This window comes from Cervus elaphus, chromosome 1, assembly GCF_910594005.1.
Source record: "Cervus elaphus chromosome 1, mCerEla1.1, whole genome shotgun sequence".
Classification (NCBI taxonomy): Eukaryota; Metazoa; Chordata; class Mammalia; order Artiodactyla; family Cervidae; genus Cervus; species Cervus elaphus.
Window position 1 is genome coordinate 41,565,845 of NC_057815.1, and position 19,327 is coordinate 41,585,171.

At 39.0% G+C, this 19,327-nt stretch overlaps 1 protein-coding gene across 2 annotated transcripts in view; it reads left to right on the forward strand.

Annotated features, from left to right (window-relative positions):
* Positions 1–15,436, forward strand: part of PAFAH1B2 (platelet activating factor acetylhydrolase 1b catalytic subunit 2) — a 28,376-nt gene extending 12,940 nt beyond the window's left edge. For both annotated transcript variants that reach the window (XM_043899990.1, XM_043899997.1), the window contains exons 3-6: positions 5,695–5,784; positions 6,567–6,683; positions 8,105–8,227; positions 12,114–15,436. In XM_043899990.1, the coding sequence (XP_043755925.1) occupies positions 5,695–5,784; positions 6,567–6,683; positions 8,105–8,227; positions 12,114–12,392 (609 nt within the window). In that variant the 3' untranslated portion in view covers positions 12,393–15,436. The remainder of the gene's footprint in view (positions 1–5,694; positions 5,785–6,566; positions 6,684–8,104; positions 8,228–12,113) is intronic.
* Positions 15,437–19,327: the final 3,891 nt, after the last annotated feature.

Consider the following 19,327-nt stretch of genomic DNA (forward strand, 5'->3'; position numbering starts at 1 on the left):
CTTTCAGTATCTTTCTGAATGTGTTTTCTCTGCAGTATATCATACAGGTTAAAAGTATAGCTATAATTGATTGATTTTTTTCTTCCCTCTTTAGTATTTTGTTGCTTTATGTGAAAATACCACAGTGGGTTGTTCATTTTCTCATTGATGGGCACTTAGGTCATTTTATAAGTTTACTGAAAAGTAGTGATAAACCTAGATTTATTTATTTTGTGTGTGTGTGTGTGTGTGTAGTTTCTGGCATAAATTTAGCAGACGTTAAATAATTAGCACTGACTGGGAAAAAAGATAGTCAAATGAAAGAAGAACATGACTTTAATTTTTTTAATTTTTAATTTTTTTCATTTATTTTTATTAGTTGGAGGCTAATTACTTTACAATATTGTAGTAGTTTTTGCCATACATTGGCATGAGTCAGCCATTGATTTTACATGTGTTCCCCATCCCGATCCCCCCTCCTGCCTCCCTCCCCATCCCATCCCTCTGGTCATCCCAGTGCACCAGCCCTGAGCACTTGTCTCATGCATCCAACCTGGGCTGGAGATCTGTTTCACCCTTGCAAGTATACTTGTTTCAATGCTGTTCTCTCAGAACATCCCACCCTCGCCTTCTCCCACAGAGTCTAAAAGTCTGTTCTGTACATGTGGCTCTTTTTCTGTTTTGCATATAGGGTTATCGTTACCATCTTTCTAAATTCCATATATATGCATTAGTATACTGTATTGGTCTTTATCTTTCTGGCTTATTTCACTCTGTATAATGGGCTCCAGTTTCATCCATCTCATTAGAACTGATTCATTAATTTTTTTAAAAAAAGCTTGTATAATATGGAAGGACTAATTTGTATTAAAATATATTGTGCACCTAGATCTTGGCTTTTAAATACAGTTCTCCAGTGAAAGGAACCAGGCCTCTTTGGAGAAATCATTGATTTTATAGCCGAGGCAAAGAAAATAAAAAGATGGGCCTGGACCATCTTACAGTGCAAGAAAACAAGGAACTACTCAAGAAAGAAAAGGGAGGGGGGAAAAAAGATGGACGGTAGAAATACCGCTGAAGTGCTGGGTCCCCAGTGCAGCACGCAGAATACGCAGTGTTGGTTTCTCTCGTCGATGGCATTAACTTCGACCACCTGGAGCAGACCTGAACGAGCACCCAGAGTGCAGTGCTGAACAATTTGAGCAAGAGAATAATTGATAATATTGGTTTATAACTAAGAATAAGTATTCATTGATCCATTCCCTGTAAATAAATGAATGGATGAATAAATAGGAGAGGAGGGCAAAATCTTCTTTACAGAATAATTTAAATAAATATAGAAGGAAGGAGGAAAAGAAAAACCATGGATAGGACACTTCAGTACTGTAGGCAAGATCCACTGAGGAATACTAACATTGGTGAACACAGCTTTAAGGAGAAACAATGGATTTGTGTAGTATCTCCTTGTAAATTACTTTGGTAGCTTTAACATATGACTGCACATCTTTTGATACCCTTCCCTGTAGGAACTGGCGCTGAATTTAGTGTTTTGCTTCTAACAGAGTGTGGAACAGAAAATAGTGACTTGATAGTGGAGAAAACTGGCAAACAGCACCTTACCTAAGTGATCAGTGTTAACATCACCAGTAGTAGGTCATATTGGTATCATGTACCCACTGATATGATAAACAGGGGCACATTACCTCTGTCATCATATTCCCCAGAAATCCATAACCTCAGTCTGTTCATGGGAAGACATCAGACAGACCCAAATTGAAGGACCATCTGCAGAACACCCAAGCACAGCTGAATGTGTTGAGGTTATGAAAGAAAAGGAAAAATCAAGAGACTGTCCCATATTGGAATAGACTAAAAGAGATATGGAGATTAAATACAGCGTAATATCCCAGATTGATTCAGGAAATGGGCATTAGTGGAAAAATTAGTGAGTTGTGAGTGTAGTTTATTTTGGTTGCTAGTATTTCCTAATGTAAATGTCTTTTTTTTTTTGTAAATGTCTTATGTTTGACACATGTCTATGCTTATGTACAAATACTGTACAATCGTTGCAAATCTTATGTACATCTAAAATTATTTCAAAACAAAACATTAAAAAAATAATCATGATTAAAACAAGTGTTAAAGTGATACTCAAAAAAAAAAAAAAAAGTGATACTCATGGAGTATTGCCAAACTGTCCATCCCTAATCTAGACTTAAGTACCACATATCAAGAAGTAGCTGGAACCAATGAACTTGTCCTCCACCACCACAGGAATGTAGTCAACAGAGTCCAGACTATGGAGATTAGACTATGACCTAAAATTCTATAGGTCAGACAGTCATATTCCTTAAAAAATAAGTTTGGAAGGAGGTGACTGAGGGAGGTGGAACCTGTACATTAAAAGGAATTTTAAGAGACAAATTGTCTGGATCCTGATTTTAAAAAACATAAAATTTTGTAACATTGAGTTTGAACACTAGTTATTTTGTTGATATTAAAGAATTGCTATTAATTTTAGAAGAGTAGAACTGGTATTTTGGTAGTGAATTTTTTTAATCTTTTAAGAGTTACATATTGAAATTTTTTTACATGAAATGCTCGTCCTTGATTTGCTTCAAAGTAACCTGAAAATGAGGTGGGGCAGTATCTTCTGGAATGTTGAATTAATAATGGCCATAGTTAGATGATTGCTGTAATTGATGATGGATATATGGAGATCCATTGTGTGGTCCTCTCTGCTTTCCTGTATGCTTGACATTTTCCATAGTAAAAAGTTTGTTTTTGAGGGTGATAATAAAAAGACTTGACTGTAGACAAATTTTATAGCAAATCATATCAAAACAGTAACCAGCTAAAGAAGGCTTAGCAGCAACTGACAGAAGTATTTGCAATAAATATTACAGATGACGCACTGATATTTTTTGTTGTATTATCAGTAAAAAATATCCTCAGATATACTAGATAAGTATCTCAATGAGCATGGCAAGAACTGTTTAACTTTTTGTTTCCAAAAGGTACAGATTAAAACAATGAGAAGAAGGAGGGAGAGGGAAATACTAATGACCAGTACAGGTGTGACTATGGTAAAATGAGTTCTTATACATGCTGGAGTCAGTATAGATACAGCCAATAGACATTTTGTTAAGAATTTGGAAATATCTCCAAGATCCATAAAAGTGTTGATCTTTGACCTAAAACTTACCAACATGTAAAAAAAAACAACAACAAAGCATGTAAATTACTTCATCTCAGTCAATAGGAGGGTCCTGGCAAATCTTTCATTAGGAAAAGAGCTAAAAAAATATATGCATGTCTCACTGGATGCATCGGTAGGATATTAAGTAATGTTAGAAACTATGGTTATAGGGAATTCCCTGGCGGTTCAGTGGTTAGGACTCCATGCTCTCACTGCAAAGGGCCTGGATTCAATCCCTGATCAGGGAACTAAAGTTCCACAAACTGTGTGGCCTCGCCAAATAAGTAAATGAATAATGTTTTTTTAAATTTATGTGATAAAATTTTTTAAAAATTATGATTATGGAAATCATGTTGCCACATAGAAAAATGTCTTTAATGTTACATGCATTTATAATGGCCCTATTTATTGAATACCTGTTGGGTGCTAGCAAAGAGCTGGGTCCCTTTTATGGAACTCTCATCTTTACAACTCTAAAACAGTTGTCAGCAGATGTGGAAAACTCGGGTTATGTACTTGCTTAAGGTCACTGACCAGAAAATAGTTAAGCTAGAATTTGCACATGGGTTTTCCTGTCCCCAAAGCTGTGTTGCCAGAAGGAGATGTGTGTGCATATGTTTCAACTATTTTAAGGCAGGGGAGGAATGGGGAACATGTGAAAAAATGATGAGAAAAGATACCCCAAAACATTAATAGGTGCTGGGTTAAGATGGTACGGCTATAGGTATTTTGCTTTGATCTTTTCTGTTTTTCTAAACTCATTGCAACTATTTAAAAAGGAAATGTAAAGGACTGAAACCATTAGAACAGCAGAGCTCAGATTCCATGATGTTCTTTAAACATGAGCTGTTTTGTTGGTATTGAGAAGTAGTTGATACCTGAGTACCCACAGAGAGATGACATGATGTGAAAGAGCACTACTCAGTGAAATTAAAGTTTTATTTTTGTTCATCTTATCCCTTAAGTTTAAAAAAACTATTGAAATAATAGTAAGTTTTTAAAAATGATTGAACCCTGGTTGGGGATCTAAGATCCCACCACACTGTGCAGCCAAAAAAAAAAAGAAAAACCACTCTAAAGTGCTTGCTTTGGCAGCACATATGCAAAAAAAAATTGTTTACACAAGACATGGACCTAAGCACATATGCAAAAAAATTGCACATATGCAAAAAAAAATCGTTTACACAAGAAAAAAGAAAAAGCTATCCCAAATCCTGTTAAATTAAGAGATGTCTTAATTGTCAGATTATTTCCAGAAATGTTCTTGTATTTTTACCAGTCGCAGTGGAATATCTCAGTTTCAGCACAGTGTCATCTCCACTTGTATTATCAACAGAAATACTTACGTCGTAACATCTCCACCTTAATTCCTAGGGGAAGCATAATTGAATGTAGCGTTTGAGAAAAAGAAACCGCATTTGGACCTTTCTATAGAACTGGGTTAGAGACCTGCTAAAGCATTGTGGTAATTTGTTTCAGGGATGAATATAAAAACTTAAACTGTGTCCTTTGGTTTAACATCAATGAATAAAATCTTTTTACCTTAAGAGCAGAGAGGAGCATGCCTGGTCTAGGTCACCCCAGCCTAGAAACTTGGATTAAAGCCTAATTCTTAGTTTGCCACCATCTCACGTTGAGAGGTTAGCAGACATTGTCAAAGACCATATTAAAATCATTCAAATAAAATGCATGCCTTTTGATTGGATCCTAGTTTAAAAAATAGATATAAAATACTTTATCCAGTTCTTGGAACCGTTGTAAAGATCGAATATTAGTTGTGGGATTATTGTTTGTTTTCTTAGATGTATTGATAGTAGTTCTATGGCTTTATGGTAGACTACCCTTATGCTTAGGAGATGCTTGTGGAATATTTATTTTTTTTAAAAAATGTGTTTATCTGCGCCAGGTCTTAGTTGTGGCATGTGGGTTCTTCAATCATCATTGTGGCATGTGAGCTCTTAGTTGCAGCATGTGGAATCTGGTTCCATGAACAGGAATCGAACCTGGACCCCCTGCATTGGGAGCACAGATTCTTAGCCACTGGACCACCAGGGAAGTCCTAGCATGTGGAATATTTAAAGGTGAAGAATGAGAGTATTTGCAGCTTACCCTCAGATGATTCAGCAAACACACACAGATAAAGCAAATATGGGAAAATGTTGAATGTAGGTGGAGTGTGTACAGGTAATTATTGTATTACTTCAGCTTTTCATATGTCTGAAGTGTTCTTCATAAGAGTTGGAGGAAAACATAAGCTTTATTTTAAAAAAAAAAAAAAAATGTGACTGCATTTTTCTGTTCTGGTTTCTGCAGCGTTCCAATTTTCTTGAGCACATGAGAATGATCAGTTCGGTAGGACCCAGCAGTTAATTGCAGCTGAGAGGAATCAGCTTTAGGGACAGACCAAAGAGAATGTTTAATAAGAGTAACTGGTTGGACCACTGCTCCGACTAAACCAGGAAATCTCACAGGGAAAGAAATGCAAACTTCTGACTGTTCTGTCTTCTTCACACCAGCACAACAGATTTGTCCTGGACTGCAAAGACAAAGAGCCTGACGTCCTGTTTGTGGGGGACTCCATGGTACAGTTGATGCAGCAGTATGAGGTAAAGTGAAGGGGCGAGGGTGGTCCTTGGCTGCTAATGTCAGCACATCCGTCAATAGCAGACTTTCATCCGTTCCACCCTAATTCAGAGTTAGAAGGGAAATCAGACCTACTTGATGGGATTCTTGGTGCGATCAAGCATGAGACAGAAAATGTAGCATTATTTATTAGTACATTCCCCTTTTGCGTTGGCTTGCAAGAAGCCTCACATTATATTTGTCCTGGTCATGACTTTCAGTTCTTATTTGCATTTTACTCTTTCTTTGCTTGTATTTGCTCATTTTTGTTTGTCCTAGCTGTGATTCTCAATTCTTATTATTTGTGTTTTACCATTTAAAAATTTTATGTATTTTTGGGGTGAACTTTTGAATCTGTTTGGGCATTCTCCCAAGGGAAATTTAAAAGAAAAGATAGGTTTCTTTTTGTCTTTAGCACTCTTTTAAGTTTTTTCATCACATGTTTCTACTTCACCTCATTTCTTTTACATGATTTAATAAAGGGAAAGATGAATTTATTGAGTTGACTGCTTAATTATAAATGTTGGTATCTCTTAAGTGGTCACAACCTCTGCATTCTGACTCAGGTCTTGAGCTGAGGCCTAATGCTGCACTGAGAACTGAATTACAAAGCACTTTCTGCAGTTGGGAGCATGCCACTTGGGGTGTTAATTTTTGAATACAGAAGAAGGAAACTGTTATTTCAAATACCTCACAATACATTGCAGTTGAGGGATTTTATTTTCCAATAATTTTGGCTTAAATAAATGAATTTTTCTCTTTTTAGATATGGCGAGAGCTTTTTTCCCCACTTCATGCACTGAATTTTGGAATTGGGGGAGATACAACAAGACATGTTTTATGGAGACTAAAGAATGGAGAACTGGAGAATATTAAACCTAAGGTGAAATGAAGCTTTTAAAAAAAAAACAAATACCTTAATCTTAAGTCTTTTGCAGAGAGTTAAATTGTCAGAAACTGGTAGTTTTTAAGAAAAACTACTTCTGGGACCTCGCTGGTGGTACAGTGGTTAAGATTTCATGCTCCCAGTGCAGGGGGCATGAGTTTGATCCCTGGTCAGGGAACTGGATCCCACATGCCACAACTAAGACCTGGCTCAGCCAAATAAATAAAAAAGTTAAGTGTTAAAATTTTTTTTTTCAATTATTTCTTTAAACCATTATTTCATTATTCTTGGCTTCGTGCCTCTTTAAGATGGTTTTATCATTGTTTAAGAACATTCCAAATACATGATTAATTACGGATCAGTGTATTGCTTTGTTTGGTTCATACTTGAAATTGTTATTGTTATAATTATCTTGGTCTGGTGTTGGAAGAGATTTGATGCTAATGAGGTTTGCTATTCTGGGGACCTGAGGCAGTAAGGGGAGGAAAGTGCTCAGAGGTGGGCCATTGGAGCAGGGCTATGATTCGCTTGAAGTAATTTTGGATTCATTTAACACACAAACAGATTGGTAATCACGGCCTCCAAGTTCTTCTAAAGGAAATTTGAGGCAGATGTGAACAAATGTTCAGCACAAACATGTACCCCGTGCCTTATCAAATTATCAGTGTCCTGAGTTGGCATGCTGCATATAAGTTTTTCCAACCCCAAACAACAGAGAAAAAAGCTGAGGCACTGATAACAGTTGCTGTAGTAGAAAGCATTTTATTTTTGCCTTTCTAATAGAAAAACTCATGCATATTCTTTTTGTGCTAGGTGGAAATTACTTTGTTAGGTTACATAGTAAGATGTGTGTCTATAGATGATAGTCACCATGTAAAAGTTATTGTTAAAGCAGAAAAACTTCAAAAAACTATATCCAGCCTCCATGCCACTGACTTTACCTTAAGTAGAACTGTGTATTTGTACCTAATACCCTTCCTTGGGTACTTTTATTTTTGTTTTTCTAGAAGGTTACATCTGCTAGAGTCTTTTAATGTTACTTATATTTTTTCCCATGTTTCTTATTTCACTTTGTTTTTTGACATGCAGTGGTTTTATTTTTATACAGTTAAATTTATTTATTTTTTTTTTGTATAGTTTCTGGAGTTTAGGAGATTAACTACCAACTCCACAATGATAAAGAAATTTTCCCGTCTCTTCCTAGCACAACTTTACCACTTAAGTATTGCTCTGTTTGGAATTTATCCTGATATTAATATATACGAGGCCTACATTACTGTTTTAAGATGCCTGCCCTGTTGAAGTTAACCACTTGAGAAGTTCATCTTTCCTTCTTTGATTTTTGAAATAAGATTTTCAACTAACTGGTGGATATTCCTTTATTCCTGAGTATCTTTTCTTCCTTCCCTCAATTACAGGTCATCGTTGTCTGGGTAGGAACAAACAACCATGAAAATACAGCCGAGGAAGTAGCAGGTGGAATCGAGGCCATCGTACAGCTTATCAACACAAGGCAGCCACAGGCCAAAATCATTGTATTGGTATGTGGTCTTTGGGTGGGTGGAGACCTCGGTATCTTAAAGTAAAGGTGAGGTGTCTTATTAGAAATGGAATCAGTCATGAATATAGAGAATCTTTAGGTTGGAAGCAGCTTATGATGCTCCTGAGAAGCTCTTATCTGATATGTGCCTTTGTCTTATGGGTCTCATTATTTCCTAGAACAGCTGTGGGGATTATCTTTTTTCTGCTCATCCTTATTTAGAATTGTAAGTCCTCTTTGTTGCCTAAGGTAGTCTTAGTTTTCTTCTTCCCTTAACTTTAAGTCTTCTGATCCTCTGATAATTTTTTAAATGCATATGACATTTCTTTAGTCCTGAGTTCTCTTTTTTTATAACTGTTTCTTTATTTGATTGCACGGAGTCTTAGTTACGGCATTCAGGATCTTCAATCTTTGTTGCAGCATGAGGGATCTTTTTTTTTTTTTTTTGTAAGTTGCAAGCATGTGGGATCTAATTTCCTCACCAGGGATCAAACCCAGGTCCCCTGCATCAGGAGCGTGGAGTCTTAGCCACTGGACCACCAGGGAAGTCCCCTGAGTTCTCTTTTCATTAGACCTGAGTTTAGATTAGCCTAGATCTGTTGTTTTATTCCATTGTTAATATAGTAAAGATGGTGTATTTATCAGGATCTCTGAATTCTTTAAAATATGTCAGAGATTCCATCAGGAAGAAAATAGGTACTTCATAACCTTACCCCTTCAGGAAATGCTACCCTTCGTAGAATTAAAAAGCATTGTGTTTATGATCTCGGGTAAACAGCTGTCTATTTCAGTGTTAAAGTTTACCTGTAGACATTCTTAGCCAGCTAAAAAGATGTTTTTGAGACATCTGGTATATATTCAGTTTTTAAAAGAGGTAAGTGTTATTAAGGTAGTCATTTGTTCAAAAAAAGTGTGAGAATCACTATGTACGACACACTCTCCTAGGTCCTGAGCGTGTAGAGATGAGTTAGACATAGTCCCTCTCAAGGAGCTGGTGGATGGACATAGCAGGATAAATATGTAAAAGTTGACATCTGAGTTTAGTTTTAAAAAATTCATTGGTCTCCAGACAAATGGAGAAATGAAAGAGAAAGTATTACAGAGAAGAAAGAGAGGAGGAAGAGGAAGGAAGAAAGTAAGGAAATGATCAAAGACTTCTTCATGTATGTGTTTGTTGGGTGAGTGAAGGAGGAGGGTACTGGAAGAATTGAAGGTTATCATGGAATAAAGTTCAGGTCTTGGAGATAGTTAGGATAGTTGGATACTTGGATAGTTAGGAGAAAGAGGCCACAGTTCCCATGTTAGGAGTTTGGATATTATAACAGAGTTCTGGGGAGCCAGGTCTTGTTTTTTTATTACATGGTATTTAAACTTACTTGTTTAGATCTTGCCTTATTCAAGAAAGGATTACATTGTGGTTAAGAGTCCCAACTCTGAAGTACAGTGGCTGGTACATTGTAGTTGCTTAGGACATATTTGTTGCCTGAATGTTGCTGAATAAATCCTCCATAAATATTCTTTGTTTCAGCCAGGCTTTTGAGTTTGATATATAGTGGTGTTATCTGCAATACTAAAACATTGGAAATAACCTAAATAATCAACTCCATGGGAGAATGATTACACAAGTCATTGAATATAATAGCACTAATCATGTGACAATTACAAGGTCTGTGTGCAAACAAAATTTACAGTATTATTTAAGCGAAAAGTCTAAATACTAAACAGAATGTATATTATATTTGGAATTGCTTGAAAGTGAATATGCAAGTTAGAAAAGAAAGTGAATTTAAAATCGTTGTTACATGGTTAAGGAATTAGGATTCTAATTTTTTGTCTCCTTTAACATTAGCAATTACCACTTACTACAGAGAAAAATCACAGATCACATGGCGCACCCTTGATACATTAAGGGAAATGTTCCACAAAACATAAATGACTTTTCTCATCCTTGCTTGACAGTCCCAGTAGGGATGGTGCTCTGCTTTTGTGGCTTAACGTTTTTATGGCTTCAACTGCTGTGACATTCTCTGAAAGTCAGAACAGCATATGTGTTTGTTGGTCGCTGACCATCCTTCCTAGTTGCTCGTTATATCTCAGCCAAGCTTTGATGTGCCAGCAGTGAGGGCTGCTTTTCTTTATTAACTGTTAGATGCAGAACCTTACACTTTTAACAGTCATATAAACTAGGGTTTAGGATTGACCTCATTTGCACTTAACAGGGATAGAAGGAGATGGATTGGCGTATCATATTCATAGTTCTGTCGCTCTCTTTGGAACAGTACAGTCACACAGCAAATTGAAAATCAAAGCCCAACATTTTGCTGAAAAATTTTAAAGTAGGCATGAATAAGTACTTCCTCTGGGCATAAAACTTTTTTTGTTCTTTTAGTAGAATGCCTACAGAAAATCCATTTTTATGAAATAAGACCTCTTATCAAGTAGGAGAAATAAGTGGCAACATTTTTGCCTAACTTGCTGTTGTGGCATCATGAGCTGTAAACTAGCTAAAAGGTTGGTTGGGGGATTTCTGACAGTTTTATAGTAGAATCAGTTATCTATAAAGGCCATTTCTAGTTTGAGATGATAAAACCTTCTCTTGCCATATAAGAGCCAGCTTTTATTTACTATAGGAGAAGGACAGACACCTGATTTAGCTGTAAAATATATTAGATCATTAACAAGTAAGTTAAAAACGTATTGAGGACACATCTCTCTTTTGTTTATTGTTTTGAACTTTTTGTTTTGTATTGGAATATAGCCGATTAACAGTGTTAACGATAGTTTCAGGTGAATGCCGAAGAAACTCAGCCACACATATACTTGTATCCATTCTCCCCCAAACTCTCCTTCCATCCAGGCTGCCACATATCATTGAGCAGATTTCCCTAATATATATATTTTGGTGGGAGAGTACTGAACATTTGAAATCTTATATGTGTTTTATACTTACAGCACACTTCAAATTATCTTGGATTTGGCCATTTGAAAGTCCCTTTTACCTGGCTGCTGTATGCTTGTGACCATGCCCCATCATTTTGAGGGGGATACTTCTTTACTTTCTGTCATTCAGGATATTCCAAACTCATCTTGTACCTGCCACATCTCTTTTTGTACTACCGGATAGTCCATGGCTCTGATTCATCAAGACAGCACTTGTTCCAGCTCCATTTCTCATGTGTGCCAGTGAGGTTTCAGGTGACATTGATGAATAGATGTGTGTTTGAGCCAGATATTCTAGCTGTATGGTGGACTGTTTGGAGAATGAATTGAAGGGAAGATACTACTGAAGGGAGGAGGGTCAGTCAGGAGATTTTTACATTAATTGAGATGAGTAGTGATAAATAAATAACAATGTTGTTTATAATCAGAAAGAGAATGGATTGGAAAAATACTTAGGACGTAAAAGCTGAGTGATTTAACAATAAATAAACAAGAGTTATGGGATGAGAGACTCAGGGATGTTGAAAGGACAGTTGCCATAGAGAATGTGGAAGGAACTTAGTCTAGGGGAGATGATAAATGGTTTTTGGACATGTTGAGTTGGGAGTGCCTGAGAGACATTCAAGTTTGGTTCTATACCTGGACATTCAATAGGAGTTCTGAAGCTGTGGAAGTGATCTGGGCTAAAGTATGTAGAATGGGAAGAGTACTGGCCAAAGGACAAGACCTTGAGCAATACCAGCAATTAAGAAACAGGAGGAGGAAAAGGAAGCTGGGAAGAAGCCAAGGAGGCACAGTCAGAGAACTTTTTATTAAGATGGGCCTAGTCCAGTGTTTCAGAAATCAAAGGTATAAAAAAATGCTAAATGGAGAGTTCCAGGGATATTTGAAATCACAAGTAGAGAAAAACAGTGAGTCTTCTCATATTCTTCTCTGCTCTTCCCCAGGGTTTGTTACCTCGAGGTGAGAAGCCCAACCCTTTGAGGCAAAAGAATGCCAAGGTGAACCAGCTCCTCAAGGTTTCCCTGCCGAAGCTTGCCAATGTTCAGCTCCTGGATACAGATGGGGGCTTCGTGCACTCGGACGGTGCCATCTCCTGCCACGACATGTTTGATTTTCTGCATCTCACAGGAGGTGGCTATGCAAAGATCTGCAAACCCCTCCATGAACTGATCATGCAGTTGTTGGAGGAAACACCTGAGGAAAAACAAACCACCATTGCCTGACTGGCTCCCATCAGTGTTACTAGCATCCCAGCCTCCTCAGATCAGTTCTATCACTGGCACTACAGAATCCTTCTCTTTCTTAAGGCACTTTGCATTGTCGAATGTTCCTGAATGTTCCTATCTAGTGTTTGAAGGGGAGGAGGGATTTAAACTGGTCCTGTACATAGAAGGTTTGTTTTACACAGGAGAAAAATTAGCCAAGGAAGATGGTTGTTTAAATTCATTTGAAACCAGAAGGGGACTTTTTAGTTATATGTGTGACACAGTCATTGAATTATCACTGTTTTTCCTAGGACAACATCAAGCCTAAGTACTGAACAAAATGAAGATGCTTGGCCTTTCTTTGTGTGGATTATGTCATATATAATAAGATTAGAATCACACCTACTTGGCTTTAAAACAGATGTTTTTCCAGTTGTTAAAGTTCATTATTTAGTCTTTTTTATTTTGCTTTACTCATACATATTCTCAATGTTGTAGCAACATATAGCATCAGATTGAACGTGCTTGTCATTCAGATATGGGAGATGCTATAGTCAGTAGTGAATTTGTTCCACTCTTAATCCTTCCCATGCTCAGCAGTGAAAAATAGGTTTGGCCCCATCTGGGGGACTCTGTTGAGGGTATTATTTTTATGCTGCTGAATATCATGTCTGGAATAGACCCATGCATGCAGCCTTTCCTCTATTCCCCCTCATCCCCTCTCTTTTTTGGGGGGTCCTTGTTGACATTACAAGCTTTTAACACATTTTTAACCTAGGAGCTCTGTTGCTGGAAGTAGAAGCCCCCAGCCAGTCGCTCTCACGATGGTATTACTGACGTGTAACTCATTCTTGTGCGGTGTTCTGTGCTATAGAGTCTGTGTAGTGCTGTCCATGTTCAGGGTTCTGATTGGTTGGTTTGTTTCTCCCTTAAAACCTGTTAACAGTTTTCCTTCTTTTAGGGGGAAAAAATTGGAACTCTGTTTCCAACTCCATAAGACCTGACTTTTTTTCTTGGCTTAGTTTTTAAATTATCAGTCCAGAAAAATCTGGCCTCTTCTCATGGGGAAACAGTGAAACTGCTCTTCAGAATAAACATTCTACTTGATCACACCTGTTTTAGTAAAAAAAAAAAGAACTAGGTTTGTGTAACCTTCAGGATTTCTCCTTAATATGTCTTCACCTGTGAATTTCTTTCAAGAGAGCTCTTTGTAATCTTAATGGTTTGATGAGCTACGAGAACTGCCATTTACAAAATAATAGGAGCAGGTGGTTTATTATTTAATATACCAATGGAATATATACAAACTGGATCTACAAATGAATACTTTAAACTGGACCAGGTGGATATTGAAGTAACCCATCCAGATGGGCTCTGCAGAGATTCAGCTTAACTTTCAAGTTCAGTAACTAAGGCATACGTTTCATATTTGGCTTGCAAGGTACATGGCATTGCTGTTGTGTGTTGGAGGGGGATTTGTGGTTTGTGCTAAGAGCCACATCTGATTGAAAGAGATAGAACTTGGGCTGATTTTTTTCTTGTCAAGGCTTTTTCTAGATATTTTGTGGGGTCTTTTTTTTTTTTTTTTGGTCTTTTAAAAACAACTTTTGAATGTATCATGTCTTCATTAACAACTGAAAATATATGTGATGTTTACTAAACTTGTTTAGTATATTAAATTTTCCTTTTTATTTTTAGTAGCCCAGGCTCTTGAGTTTTTCAGGACAGATTTTTTGTCTTAGCTGAGGTATAATTCTAGGGAGGAGGATTAATTAAGCCACAGTTTTATGTGTGAAAGACTGTTTCCTCTCCTGGTCTTTTTCTGTTGTCAGAAATGGGAGTACAGTCCAAACCCATCAGGTCACTCCTGCAGCATGTAGTTTTAGCGTCTCTCTCGACTAAGAGTCACATATCCCTTTGTCAGCTGACCTTCAGCACTTTGCTTCTGTGTATAAACCTCGGATGTTACTACATTTTATATTTACCAGAGCTATTCGAGCAATAGTATTTGAACCACTAGTCTTTGAAATAAAAGTCAGCCCCATTGCTAACAGTGCAGATACTGAGTCCACTGTCATTTCTTGCAGCTTTCTTTGCGCTGCTTTAGGCAAAAAGTGTTCATCTGTTTTTCTTCACTTGACACCCCACTTTGCTGCAGTGACAGAACTTGATGCCTAATCTTTAGATTTCATATATATATATATATATAAAATATATATACACACACACATATATATATATATATGAAGTTTAATGAACTGTCCAAGTGAAATGTCCTAATTGTCCTCGTAATTAAGGAGCCGGTTTTGCAGGCAACCAGCGAGGTGTTTTCCTGTTGGCCTCCCAGCACATTCCCATTCCTTTGCTCACCCATTCCTACTATACTAGATGGCAGCTGGTGATGCCACTGTGAAGGTTTCTGCAGTCCTGTCTTGAGTGTGGCAGGCTGGAAGTGTACTGCCAGAGGTGAGCTGGGGCGTGTTTTGCTCCCCACACATTTCTAGACTGCTACCTACAGGCAGTGTACTGGCTGCCACCTCAAGTCCAGACATATGTCTAAAGCTGAATTTTGTGTCAGTAACCTTAACCCACCGAAACAAATCTTGAGTAGCTCATATCTTGCTCTTAGGAATTCTGTCGTCATTTAAAAGTAATGTTCAACTTTCTTTTCCTTTTTTATTTGTTTAACCTTGTCACTGTTTACAGTTGTATGCTAAAGCCTGAGATATTGTCTGTGCTGTGGTGTATGAGCATTGCCAATTTTATATTTATTGCAGCAAAAAAGAAACTAAAGATTTATGAAAATGAGGAGCATGGCTATGCTCCTAAATCTGTGTGGGTGCATGTGGGAGAAGTGAATTGGGGTCTCTTCAAAGGAGGCTTTTGGGGGTGGGGTCACCCAGGCTTCTCCTTGGTGTTCCTGCTTGGGGATCACTGCTGCTAGCTGACTGGACCTCCCCAATGGAAGTTTTGTGATTCCGCTTTGGCAAAGTTTCATTAACTAGTAGAACTCATTCTGTTTTAGTGCATATTTCAATATAAATGTAAACATTTCACTCGAACTCACTGTCTTTCGGTCTCCTTTATCATAGCTTGAATTCCAGTGTCAAGAAGAAGGGATGGTTTTTTTCCTAATCACAAGCAATTAGATACTTCGGTCATCTTGTTTCTTTTCTGTGGAACTGAATGTACCAAGCTGACCCTCATCACGTATCTTCTCGGGGGTGTAGAATGGTCAGCGGGGTGGAATGAGCAGATAGAAGGAATCTTAAGTAGATAAATGGAAATAACTGTCAAATAAAATGTTTCAGATTTGTTAGTACTATCTGGTAGTTAAAAACAATTAACTCTAAAAATTATTAAATTGACCTCTTGATGCTTTTTCTGATTTCATTCTTTAGAATTTTATTCACGTTAACTGCCCCAGCTTCCATGGTTTCTCCTTTCCTCCCGCTAGTAATCACCAGTTTTTCTTTTTTACACTTTGGCATATTTCTTTATTGTTGCCCCCAGCTTGAACTTAAGTGTTTCAGATTAATTGAACTATTCTGAGTTTCTGTGTCATCTAGGGAGACAAGCTTCAAGATAATATTTCCCATATATTAACCACCTAAGCACTTTAGGTGGGTGCATTCCCACTTTACTGTTTGGCCTGGGAGAGTTTTCTGTCCTGTCAGAGATGAGTCATCTAAGTGCTTGAGCTGGGCTTTGAACCCCACTTTGCCTGACTTCAAAGTCCTTGCCCTTGGATTACTCATTCAACCTGGGGTATCTTTTTAGCTCTGGAGTCTGATTCACAGTTCATGACAGACGGATTCCTAGTTTAAGTGCATTCCCTTAATGCACTTGTTAAGTGCATTAACTAGGCTATCTTGTTTCCCACCTTAAAAACCAACAGTAGATTTAAATTGTGTTTATGGAGCTAAGCATTTCTAGTGGTCCATGTGAAGGGGTTCAAAGACTACCTGGCTACTCTATGAACATGTCAGTAAGTTCAGATTGGCAGGAGGACATTACTTGGAAGAGTTAAGTGAAATAAGATTTAAAATCTAAAGAAAGGTGTCCCTGGTAGTCCAGTGGTTAAGACTCTGTCTTGTAATGCACAAGACACTGGCTCGATCCCTGGTCCAGGAAGATCCCACATGCCTCAAAGCTACTAAACCTGTGCCCCTCAACTACCGAGCCCACGTTCTAGAGCACAGGAGCCAGCTGAGCCCCTGTGCCTGCTGAAGCCCACTAGCCTTAGAGCCTGTGCTCCGCAACAGGAGAAACCACCACCACGTGACGCCCTCCCACCGCACTTGCCAAAACTAGAGAAAACTCGGGTGCGGCAACGAAGACCCAGCACAGCCAATCAATAAATATTTTTGGAAAAATTTAAGGGAGGCCTTCCCTTGTGGTCCAGTGGTTAAGAATCTGCCTGCCAATGCAGGGGACACAGATTCCCAGGGTCAGGAAGATCTCCCATGCCTTGAGGCAGCTATGCCCGTGCGCCAGGACTATTGAATCCGTGTTCTAGTACCTGGGGGCCGCAACTACAGAAGCTCAGGTGCCCTGGGGCCCATGTTCCACAAGAGGAGCCACCACAATGAGAAGCAAACTGGAGAGTGGCCCTCCACTCTCCTCAACTAGAGAAAGCCCTCTCGCTGCAACTTAGGCCCAGCACAGTCAATGAACAAGTTCATTAAAAATTCTACAGGATACAAAAGTGAAGTACAGCCAGTGATAAATGGCAGAATGATTAGGAGTTTCCTGGTGGTCCAGTGGTTAAGACATCGTGCTTCCATTGGAGAGGGCACAGGTTCATCCCTGTTTGGGGAAGTAAGATCTCATGCTGCCCGGCATGGCCCCCCACACAAATTTTTTTAATAAGTAATACAATAGGAGTTGCTAGCTTCCACATGCTGAGGGATGGGATGGGGACCACAATTGCAGGTGAAGATACAGAATGAGAGTTCATATGAGACCAGACAGCGCAGCTGCCTCCCTTGAAGTCCACTGTTGAACTGGTACAGTGCGGGTGTATGCTGTGGACCACCTCTCCTGACTGGGTGAGTGGCCTGTCTAACAGGGTGGCTGCTGAGTGACAGCGTGGACACAGTTCTTCATCACCCTCGCCTCCCCAGGTACTACCTGCTAACACGTCTGCCCCAAGCACTACCTCTTAAGAGCTGTGTGACCAGAACAGGGGTCACTTAGCTGGCCCTTTGGGGCCTGTCCAGTGACTCACACCACCAGCCATGCCAGCGATGATTACAGCAAACTGATAAGCCAATATGGTGTTTCTTAGCAACTGAAAGTTTCTATGTTTTTTGTAACATTCACTTTGTTACTTCTAACCAATATTGTGAGGCTACAATATTGAAATGATTTACTCCTAAAAAGGGATAAATATGGAGATACTAAGCTGAGGTGTTTTTCTCTCCTTTGTCTCCCCCATCACCATCTAATCAAACCACCTTCCTCTCCACCCACCCCCTAGAGGCACTACCTTTTGAGTTGCTTACAGGTTCTTCTTAAATCAGCAGTGCAAGCCGTGGAGGCCTGAGGCTTTGTTGATGGTGTCATAAAGACCCCAGTGAACCTTTTCAGAGGCCCAGAAGTGGGAGAGAGGGTAGTGTGGGGGAAGGGGAAGCTCCCTCACCAGCATATACTTCGGAAAGGAGCCAGCAAGGGAATCCATCCTTGTTTTCCTCCAGCCACGGCATAGCTGCCTCAAGGCATGTGGAATCTTGTGGAATCTTTCTGACCCTGGGAATCCGTGTCCCCGGATTGGCAGGCAGATTTCCTAACCACTGAACCATTTGTTTGTTTATTTTTGGCTGTGCTGGGTCCTCATTGCTTTCTGTAGTTGTGGTTTGTTTGTTGCGGTGCACGGTCTTCTCATTGCGATGGTGTCTGTTGTTGCAGAGCACAGGCTCTAGGCGCGGGGGCTTCCACAGTTGCCACTTGCAGACTCTCGGGCACTAGAGCACAGGCTCAATTGTGGTACGTGGGGTTAGTTGCTCCACGGCATGTGGGATCTTCCCAGAACAGGGATTGAATCTGCATTCCCTGCATTGACCGGTGGATTCTTACCCCCTGTGCCACCAGGGAAGTCCAGCTACATAGCCACAAAGACCTTAAATGTTTGCTAAACACATAGTCTGTCTTTGACCTCATTTTATGCTTTGCCTCTTGCTTATTTGCTGACTTATTTTAGCTTAACTAATGACATCAAAAATATGTATGTATCAAAAAAACATTTTATACACTGATAAAGCTTTGATAGCACCCCTGTCAAAAGTAAATGACACATCAGTGTACTGCAGCATATTCTTTGATAAGCACTGATAGTCCCAGTTATTAAATGTAACATCCAATGTGCTTCATGACCTGGTCCTCTTCAGTACATGTCCTCCCACCACTTTGAACTTTTAAGTCAATAGCTTTGAACTTTTGAGTCTATGCCTTTGCCCAAAGTTGAGCCTCTGTCTGGAATATGCTCCTGCCACTTTTGCTAAGCTAGCTCCTTGTGGATTAGTTGCTAAATCATGTCTGGCTCTTTACAACCCCATGAACTGTAGCCCACCAGGCAGGCTCCTTTGCCCATGGGATTTTTCAGTCAAGCATACTAGAGGGGGTTGCCATTCCCCCTCCAGGGGATCTTCCTGACCCAGGAATCAAACCCACATCTCCTGCATTGGCAGGCAGATTCTTTACTGCTGAGCCACTGGGAAAGCTCCCGGCTAGTTCCTACTCATCTTTTAAAAATCCCTGAGATTCCTGTAATGTATCTGATTTCTTCTATTTCCAGCTCCCATCTGTATTACGTGTCTCATCTCTGAATTCTCATAATATGTTTTATAAATCTTTTATCATTGCATTTACCACTTTTCTGCACTGCTAGATATGAATTCCTTATGAACAGAAAATGTGTTTTAAGTATCTTTGTGTTCACAGCACCTAGTTTA